Raw genomic sequence first — 11,028 nt, 5'->3', positions numbered from 1 at the left:
ATAGTGCCGTAGTTAGTGGGTATCTATTCGGTAGTGTGTTCACTATTCATAATTCAAAGTATAGAGAAGTAAAGATCATTTTGTTAAACGGAAACTGAAAATAATTTATTTTTTATTTATATAAAAGATTTTCTTTCTTAAAATTCGAAAAATTTTAATATAATAAAATAAATATACATGTAATATAATATAATAAAATATAATAATACCTATATTGTTAGTAGGTAATCTTATTTATTATTTCACACTTCTCAAATCCGTAGTACACACTTCGAATTTCTGACTACACATTGTGTCTGAGTCCACTAAAAATTAGTAAAAAATAGTGACTGCTGTATCGCATAATCGCGTGTTCTCCATATTTTATCAATCGACGACTACCTGTCGGAGTAGCGATAAAATTATGCCTGATGTAGTTTACGTCTGGGGCACGATGTATTGATCTATTATGGTGATCGCCGGGTAATACAATACTTAGGCGGACTGTACGACAATGGGAGATAAAACGATTTACCTACGTACATTATTTTTATTATTGTCTTATTGTCGTTATAATAATAGCACCGTGCTGAAAACGTACACAAAAATAAACCCGGAAACGTACAAACGCGTGCCTAAAAATACGCATCCGGCCGCCGCCGAGCCGTATCCCCGGGACCACAATGGAATAGTAGAAATCCACGTATTGTGGCTATTTACGATAACGATCTACATAATGATTTATAAATTATATAAACATAATATATACAGATGTCATATATATTATTAATTTATGTATACACAATATAATATATTAACATAACAATATAAGTGGATAATATAAAGTATGAGACAAATACATTGTGCTTTTTGTTATTTAAAATTTTGTGTAATCGGTTGTCGCCATCCGCACGTGTGCGCCGCCGCCGCCGCTACCGTTGGACACGCGGCGGTCGTTTAGCGGTAGTGGCAATGCGATGTGTGTTTCAGTGGGGGTGGGTAGGCGTTTCGTTCACCCGGTAATCGGCACGGTTATGCGCCCCCGTTGGCAACACTGTTCCGGCGCGTTTTGTGCCGTTCCGTATCGGCCATCTCTGGACGAATCGTTCTTTCCGCACTTGGCAGCCGTACAAGCCGATCGAAGCTTACAGGGCCGTGCCGCCTTAGCAATAGCATAGACAGAATAAGCATACCTGCTATCAACACGAACCGCTGCCGTCCGTAGTTATTTTATTTACTCTTATTAACAGTTATTATTATCCATTATTTATTGTTTTTATTTCCGTCGTTATTTTAATATTAATCATTTTATCATCGTGTTTAGTAGTTGCCGACGGTTATAACGATTAACGTTCCTTTTTTTTTCGTTCCAGCAGACGTCGAACTCTTCGTAACGGAAAACGCCGCAGCAGCCTGATCAAAAGCCCGACAGCACCAGTAGCGCAGCACTACAACGACTCACATTACCTCAGCCAAAATCGTCATGCCCGAAGAAAAGAAATACGCGCACACCAATGGGTTCGCCAACGGACACGGAAACGGAGGACTTCCGCCAGAAAGCCCGGACGGTGAAATGTTTCTGTTCACTTCCGAATCCGTCGGAGAAGGACACCCGGGTAAGACGATCGATATAATAAACTTAACACTATGATCACTGATCACATACACACTCCTGTTCGTTCGGCTGCGTAAGTGCGGTTTTTAAGTTTTTAACAAAGTTTTTTTCCTATCTAAAATTATTTTACATATATTCGCTGAACACGTGTTTTGTACGTCCGAAGCGTATTAATCGTCATTGCCCGACTGAATTGCGTCGTTTCCGAAAGCCAATTTGAACTTTTCCCCGTTTACAGTTTAATAATGTCCCCACATCCGTCAGCCGTTCAATGTTTATTATCGGTGCATATTTCATGTATGTAAATCATTGACAACCGGTCTGTATTTGTTATTCATATTTCTCGCGATAAAATTTCCGATGATAAGAGGTAACGGTGGGCCGCCGAAATCATACCGTACGAAGTAAATAGCGTTAGAAGTTGGTTTGTCTCTTAAGATCGTTAATTTCATATTCCGGAAGATTCCTGCCGAACGAAAAATGTATTTTAATATATAGTACTATAACGTTTTTTCTTCTAGACAAAATGTGTGATCAGATCAGTGATGCTATTTTAGACGCACATCTGGAACAAGATCCCGACGCAAAAGTGGCTTGCGGTGAGTTTTATTATTATTTTAATTTTTTTTATCACGTTTTTACCGCATTAATGTTTTGTATCAATATTTACATTAAAATAATAATATATTAGACCTACGACTTTTTATCATTACTGTAAGTTTTTAAGGTTATATTTGATATGGAATATTTATAGTTATGCCATAACCTATAAAATGAAAATTTTTCAAATTCCACAAAAAAATGTATTACTAAAATCGAAAATTTGTACAAATATAAAGTTGGAGGTTTATATTATCATTTGGAAAAATATTATAGACATTATTTATTCATTTGATATACAATTTCATAATATTATCTATTAATAATGTATATTATTGATATAATTAACTTAAGCGCAACAGGAGAACATTTTATGCATTTTATCAAAATATGTACCAAATGTTTGACACTATTTATTGATACTACCTACTACCTAGGCTATATTTGTACCTTTATAGGTTATATTTGTACTTAATTTAACATAATGTATAAAATGAAAAACTTATTAACTAAGAAATAAATAATAGTATAAAATATAACTTCTATTTTTAGCTCATTTTATACCCATACAAAATGTTAATTATAATTTATTTTATATTTAAACTTAAACACAATTTTTTTTTTAGAAACCGTTACCAAAACTGGAATGGTTTTACTATGTGGAGAAATAACATCCAAAGCCAATGTTGATTATCAAAGAGTAGTTCGAGACACAATTAAACATATAGGCTACGATGATTCATCAAAAGGTACTTTATGTTTACTAATATCCTAAGTATAATTTTTTAGAAACAACCTTCTGGGAATTTTTTCTGAAAATTAAATTTAACTAATTTTATTTATAACAAGTATATTTTTTAATGGGACCGATAGGTGCCAAATTAATGGTATTATTTATCATTAAATGTGACTAATCAATTACAAAGTCAATAGGGCAGGATTACAAATTGTACGATTACTAAACAAGTTTGAATAAAATTATACAACTAGATAATAAATGTATTAAAATTTCAATGTAGATAAGAAATCCGGAAATTATTCATTTTATTTGAATAGGTTGTTAATTAAAATGTTATGATTAATATTTATGAGAAAGTTTAACTTGCAGTAACTTGTAAAAATAGTATTTAATTAAATTTAAAGAACTTTAAATCCTTAAATCATATTCAATTATTTATTTATTGATAACATTTTAAATACCACATTAACTTAAAAATTATTTGTGCTGTAATGGGTATCTCATAACTTCCACCTTATTTAATATCTGTTAGTAAATAATATCGATTAATAAGTAATAAAATTAATTTTTGGATTATTTGAATTGTCTTATTATGACAAAATTTTAAGTTTTATTTTACAAAATTACATTTTTATTTTTAAATTAATTGTTATTTTGGTTATTTATGCTTTACTAAGATTACATACAGTTTTGCTATCACTTGAAATTAATGTGTATATTAGATTATACCCAAAGACAGCTTTGTAGTTACATTTATTTATTTAAAAAAATATATACATTTAGCTGGGTTTATTATTTAGAAAAGATTATGTTAAAATTATATAACACTGTTAATGTTCTATGATACCTAAGTTTCATTGTGATATTCCTGAATTTATTTTTACATTGCCATTTTTACCTGCTCTTACTATAAATTATGTTTACTTGCTTCTTGTTTGATTTCAATATGATCATTTTTTATGAGCTTTACATGTTCATATATTTTATAATTAAGGTAAGGTGGCTGCTTATCCTATACCACAAATACAAACATCCTATTTACATCATAAAACAAAATTCAGTTAGGTCTAAGTCCCATGATTATAGTTTAAGTCATATAAATATGCATATACCACCAACAGGGTTTGACTACAAGACATGCAATGTTCTCGTCTCAGTTGATGAACAGTCATCTAATATTGCGGATGGTGTACACGTTAACAAAATTGAAGATGCAATTGGGGCTGGGGATCAGGTAGGGTATCCACAAAACATTGGTTTTTGGGGGTAAAATGAGTGGCAACAAATTTTGTGATTGTCATATTTTACGAGATCAGCTTTTGTATTTTTGGGATTTTATCATATCATTGGAATTTATGCAATTCAACATTATAATTGATAATATAAAAGGTTTCCATCACATTGCTTTTTATTTTAAATTTTTTGATATTATGTGAGGTAAGTGGTTTTCGTGTATATTAGTGCTTATGTATCAACAAGTTGGTCATAATATACATAATAGATATGTTAAGTAAATTAAATTAAATTCCATTAAATTTCTTTTTAAAATAGGCTTGAATGTTAATATACGCTTTTATTACATACCACAATGCTAAAATTATTGTTTCTTTTTCAAGTTAATAATCATTAGTTTCAATGTATGTTCCCGAATAATAAGAGTATGAAAGTAATATATTTTAATGTTGGTGGATATGAATGAAAAATGTTTTAAATTCATTGGGTTGCATTAATTATTAATAACTAATATGTATACTGCCTAACAACGTTTTTTATTCTTGCATGTAAAAATAAGAAACAGGGGTCCATATAAAAAATAAAATAAACATTATCTGCTTATTGCATGAAAAAAAAAAACTGTTATTAACTGAGATCATTGTCGATTGTTTAACTATCGATCAATGAAATCCAACAGTGTACTGTACCTATGAATTTGTGGGAGGTATAATGAACAATAGTGTATCTCATTTTTCTATACATGAATTGAATATATATGTTTTTACTATTTGGTTATTCGGTATAATAAATTTATTGTATTTCCAACAAGATTAGAAAGTGTGTTTGAGTGTGTGTGGGTGGTTTTGGACTTATAAATAAATACTGAAAACTTATTGTCATATCTACAATGTTTATTCTTAATAATAACTTAGAAATTTACTGTTTCTGAACAGAAATATTTAAGTGAGTTTAGGATACTGTAGCTACCTCCTATTAAAATCAATATAAGAAATTAAAAGTTTATAATTTATGTAAAATTTCACTTGTTTAATTATAATCACGATTAAAGATAGAATGGTTGCCCAATGAACTATGATAAGAAACAATTTAATCGGGCTCATAGTTTCTTTTATTATTAATGATACTCTAGAAACTTTCACCAGCGCTCATAGGATATAAATTAAGTATGGAGTATCAATTATTATAAAACGTGTTCTTCAATATTTAAACGTCTGGAGCCCCAATGCTCGGTTCTTCTATAAAAAAAAAGTTGTTACGATAAGAAGGAAACTTTGGGGGTCACTTTATTATGGTTAGTTCGGCAACCATACTATCTTTAATTGTTGTTATAATGGACTAGTAATTAATGTAAAGCAAATTTATTGATACTTGTTCTAAATAATAGTTTAGATTTTTTTTAAAAAAGTTTATATTTAATACTATTATACCATAGTATAATAGTATAATACTATAATTTAAATAAAACTGCAATTAAGTTGCTCATTGTTGCTATGTGTTGTGTGTTGTCCCGCTGTCGGGTTGCCAGGTTTTGATTACAAGACATGTTCGGTGATGCTTGCTATTGACCAACAATCTCCAAATATTGCTGCTGGTGTGCATATCAACAGGACTGCTGAGGAGGTTGGTGCAGGTGATCAGGTATGTTTTTTCAAAACAGAAAAAAACTTTTAGAGTTTTAGAAAAATATTAATTAGTTTATTAGTAACTTGTCGTGTTTTCTTTTCTGATTACCCAATATGAAATAGGCATATATATATTTGAGTAATATGACTAATTGACAAAAAAATTATTTTATATGTTAAAATAAATTCTGAGGCAAGCGAAAATAAATAGCGTGTATATGATTGTAAGATGATTGTGCAATAAATTATGTCTAGACGTAACATTAAAAATTTGAGTGTTAAACGATAATCAAGATTTTTGCTGACACGTAGGAAGACTAGTGGGAAAGTGATTTTAGCATAAATAAAAAGTTTTAAATTTATCAAATTATTATAAGAAGACAAAATGTATTACAAAATTTTGCTGGCAGATTGATAAACTAAAAATAATACATGTCACAGTTTTGGTAAAATGTACATGTTTATATTCTGCTGGTATTTTATTTTTTATAGTTTTAATATAAATAACCTTGCATGGGACTTGATTTTATATGCATGATAGAATGATGTGTTTTATATCTAACATAATTTGGTCTAATGTATATTTAATAATATTTTGTTTAGTCCATTATGTTAGGGCTGTCATACTAATAATTATAGTCTATTCAGAATAAGAGTATCCCAGATTTATGTAGCAAAACCGGTTTTGACTGTGGGCCGTCTAGTGTTTTCTTATTCTGAATAGAGTATAGTAACTATTACTAACCTAAATTGTATTAATTTATAATATTAATTAAATCTTGATTTTCTTAATATATTTTATCATTTAATCAAATGTTATAAGTCAATGATAAATGTACAACTTGTACTTCATTAGGTTAGTTAGATTGAACTAAATTTGTTTGTAACAATTTACACAAAAACAACTTGTCTAATATAAAAGTCTAATAATTTTTATATATTAGGTACATTATTTTCAATTAACTGTTTATAATCTTATTAATCAACATTTAAAGTGTTACCAGTAGACATGAATTAAGTAGAGAAATGCTTAATCTACTATATTTAATCTATTTGGGAACATTATGTTTTGTTGTTGTATATTGTATGTAATACTGTAGTTAAGTATTGATAACAATACAATATAATATACTTACTGTTAATTCCCAATTTCTATTTTACATAATATTATAATAACATTTTAAAGTTAAAGTAAATACTTACATTTTAATTATAACATCTTTTAGAGTGAACAATTTGAAATATTTAAAATTAAGCAAAGTAAAATTGTTTATATAATAACAGAACATTAATTTTTTTTAAACATTAATTTGGTGTCGCCTGTTGAGTTCTATAGTTTTGTTGAAAATGTTACGAATTTGCATTAGCTTTTCCATTAAAATTATTTACTAAGTCAATTGATAACATTGTTTGTGAATTACAGGGCCTCATGTTTGGCTATGCTACAGATGAAACAGAAGAATGTATGCCTTTAACAGTGGTACTTGCTCACAAGCTTAATGAAAAAGTAGCCGAACTCCGAAGAAATGGAGTACTTTGGTGGGCGCGCCCTGACACTAAAACACAGGTGAATTATATAACAAAATGTGTTCAACACATCAATTTAGTTTTAAAAGTCTTGATTACTCGTATTATTTCATAGCTTTCGAGTATTTTAGAACTATATTATGGTCATGAACTAACTTAACCTAACAACACAGGAATTGACACTGCGGGCTGGGGGACGACCTTACAAGTGTACGTTACCAGTACACATGAGACGCAACTCTATTTATTAACTTATTAATAATACACATTTAGCATGGGAAGTTTATAGTTAAATTGTATTATATTTTATTTTCCATTATTCAGTCATCTTACTAGAATTTTATGCTGTGTGTTTCTTGAACACTATCATAGTTTGTGTTACTACCAGGCAGATGCAGATTTATTGCATTAGTATGAATTCCATTAAACTTTGAGGCTGCATTTGGTTCATAGTGTAGTCCTGTGTAGCGTGTGTCACCATGTTATGATGATATAATTTATTAAACTTGTTTTATCCAAGACTTATTACTTATTACTTTTTGAGAAGAGCCTTGCTACAATAATATGCATACTATAATGAATTTAAAGTAAATTTTTTTTTTCTATTTGTGTTTTCAAAATTATGTAAATAAATTAATATTGAAAATTGATGTCTATAGGTAACATGTGAATACTGTTTGGTTGGCGGTGCTTGCATTCCACAAAGAGTTCATACAGTTGTTATATCTGTGCAACATTCTGAAAAGATTTCCCTAGAAGACTTACGGCAAGAAGTTATGTCTAAAGTTGTTAAGACAGTGATCCCTTCTCAGTATCTTGATGACAGAACCGTTTTCCACATAAATCCATGCGGCCAATTCGTAATGGGTGGTCCTCAGGTAAATTTTATAATATAGTTTTGTAGATCTACAACCACTAAGTTATATATGATTTGTTTTTTAGTGCGATGCTGGCTTGACGGGACGAAAAATTATTGTTGATACTTATGGTGGTTGGGGAGCTCACGGAGGTGGTGCATTCTCTGGCAAAGACTTCACTAAAGTTGACAGATCCGCCGCATATGCTGCTCGTTGGGTTGCTAAGTCTTTAGTCAAATCTGGACTTTGCAAACGTTGCCTTGTACAAGTATGTATTGCTAAGGTGTTATCTATTGTGATTGATACTGAGTTATTATTTTTTATTGTAATAAGGTATCTTATGCTATTGGAGTAGCTGAGCCAATATCAATTACACTTTTCCACTATGGCACATCTACTAAAACTCAAAAAGAATTGTTGAAAATTGTTAACAGTAATTTTGATTTAAGACCAGGAAGAATAGTAAGGTTAGTAAATTAAAAGTATTCAAAGTAATAAAACAAAAGGCAGGTACCTATGTGGTAGAAAATAAAATTATTATTTGTTTATATAATATTAACTCAAACCAGTGTCTAAAATCTCAAAATTGTTGTACTGCACACTGAATAATTGAACATTTGGCATATTATTATAGCCTTAGCCCCCTCTCACTTGTGAAATTATGCATTCATATATATTGTGTGCAAATATTGCACAAAAAGTGCAAATATTTTTTATATTGTGTAAATAATTAAATTAAAGACAATCTGTTATCAGGACATCAACTATCCTATATTATACCTATATATATATATATTGGACACGGTAAAAGTTTGGTTCTGCTTGAAATGTACAAATCAATAATTATACAGATTATCAACACAATGTTTGTCTTAATGATCGTTTTTCACTGATATGTATTGTGTTACATTCAGATTATCTCTAATTTAATTATTTACATTTTAATAAAAGAATGGTTATAAAATATATGTATAAGTATAAATACATAATTTTACAATCTATAAAATTTATAATGGATTATAATTCAAAATAATGCATACATATTTTCCAAATATTGTTAATAATTCCTATATTACACGGGTTAAAGAAGTAACCTCAGTTAAATTGTGCGACTCATTCAGGACATTTTCAGAAGAGGAATTGGTACATGGTGTCCTTCTTTAACTCTTCATTGTTTATATAATTTGAAAAAAATTGTCTGTGTAAAGATTTGAAGCACATATAAGCGACAAGTCTGACGTCTCAAGTCTGAGTCATATGATGTGCCCATGCACGATGCGAACAATAGCATATTTAGCTGTTGGTTTATATATTTTCATATATAATGTTATATAGATAAATATGCAACATTTTTCTTTGTGCGTGTGCATCTTCATCAGAGATTTGTTGCTTCTATGTGCCTCAGGTTATCGGGACATGGGTCCATAGTATATAATCTAAGATTTAAATTGATAAAACGAGTTCAATGATAATTACTTTGTGCCCTTATAATTAATATGCGCCTGCATTTGCCACATTATCGAAATATCATGTGTTATTTATAACAACACATTTTTCATAATATCAAAACTGCACACTTTGTGCTCTAAAACACTATTTTAGCTACAGACTCGTAAGACAGTGCTTTTCTGCAGATGGGTGATTATATTTTTAGGGTACAAAACTATGTTTTGTAATAAATTGCTATTATCTTACTCAGCATATCTAATCAACAGAAGATTATTTAATAGCTTATCATTTATAATATTTAAAATTATTAAATATAATGTTTTTATTTTCCAGGGATTTAAATCTACGAAACCCAATCTACCAAAAGACAAGCACATATGGACATTTTGGTCGTGACATATTTCCTTGGGAAAAACCTAAGGTTTTGGTCGAGTGATAAATGGCGGACTTCTTACACACTGTGTATGATTCTAAACAAATGCGTAGAATTTTTTATTATGATTTTTTTTTAACATTAACGAATCAAATGTTGCCACCTGTTCATAGTGTTAAGATACACTATTAAAAATATTAGTATTTGCATAGGTTTTCCCTTATTTTAAACAAATTATAATTATTTTTTTTTGAAAAATTTGATTTAAAAAGAAAAAAAATTATTATTGTAATTAATAAGTCACTATTACGCCCTGTAAATAAGAAGTCTAAACATTACCAGGCACTTAATTATTTACCTTTTTGGTCTGTTAAACAAAATTTGAACATAGTTGCTTTTTAATCTTGATCAATCACTATTTGTTAGTGTATGTCAACAAAAGCTAAATACCAATTTAATTACTATATATTATCTCATCATATTCCATGAAAATATGTGTACATATATTTTGTATGTGTACATGAATATTAAGATATATTTTTCCTTTTTTATTTAAATATTTTTTTTATTAGTGATTTATTATTGACCGCATCTATTACCTTTTTTTTTTATTAAAGTTTAGCACAATCTTAGGACATAAATTTAGCATACCGGCTTCATTGTTCATGAATTAATTTGTGTTACTTCTATGTTCACTTGATTTAAATTTAAATATTTTTATTGAAACAATTATGGTTTTTTTTTTTATATATAATTTTTAATGTTTTATCAACATTTTGTGAATTTATTAGTTTTTTTTTTTTTCATACATGTATTTTATCCGCCTTATTTTCGTTTGTTACAATGATATGATTATTGGCTCATAATAAAATGTGTTGCTGCCCTCCAAACACATGTTTTTCTTCCATACCCCTGAATTCCGTAAATTAAGTACATATTATTAAAATTGTGTACTTGTTAGGTACATAATTTTGTGTAATATTTTTTTTTTAAATGTTAATGTGAATAATTTGATTATTTACTCATTTTGA

General features: G+C 29.1%; 1 protein-coding gene across 3 annotated transcripts; it reads left to right on the top strand.

Moving 5' to 3' along the window:
- Positions 1-1,036: 1,036 nt before the first annotated feature.
- Positions 1,037-10,812, top strand: LOC132952927 (S-adenosylmethionine synthase-like). Of its 3 annotated transcripts, none has more exons than XM_061025443.1 (10): positions 1,037-1,196; positions 1,356-1,595; positions 2,116-2,193; positions 2,821-2,943; positions 5,695-5,807; positions 7,215-7,358; positions 7,978-8,196; positions 8,261-8,443; positions 8,509-8,642; positions 9,958-10,812. In XM_061025443.1, the coding sequence occupies exons 2-10, from the start codon at positions 1,463-1,465 to the stop codon at positions 10,058-10,060; spliced, it is 1,230 nt and encodes a 409-aa protein (XP_060881426.1). In that variant the 5' UTR covers positions 1,037-1,196; positions 1,356-1,462; the 3' UTR covers positions 10,061-10,812. The 3 variants fall into 3 exon arrangements, with proteins under 3 accessions (XP_060881426.1, XP_060881427.1, XP_060881428.1); XM_061025444.1 differs by lacking the exon at positions 5,695-5,807 and adding an exon at positions 4,055-4,167; XM_061025445.1 differs by lacking the exon at positions 5,695-5,807 and adding an exon at positions 4,055-4,167 and having other exon boundaries at positions 1,058-1,196; positions 1,353-1,595.
- Positions 10,813-11,028: the final 216 nt, after the last annotated feature.

The sequence above is a fragment of the Metopolophium dirhodum genome, chromosome 9 (assembly GCF_019925205.1).
Source record: "Metopolophium dirhodum isolate CAU chromosome 9, ASM1992520v1, whole genome shotgun sequence".
NCBI lineage: Eukaryota > Metazoa > Arthropoda > Insecta > Hemiptera > Aphididae > Metopolophium > Metopolophium dirhodum.
This window is presented reverse-complemented; position numbering and strand designations above follow the sequence as displayed.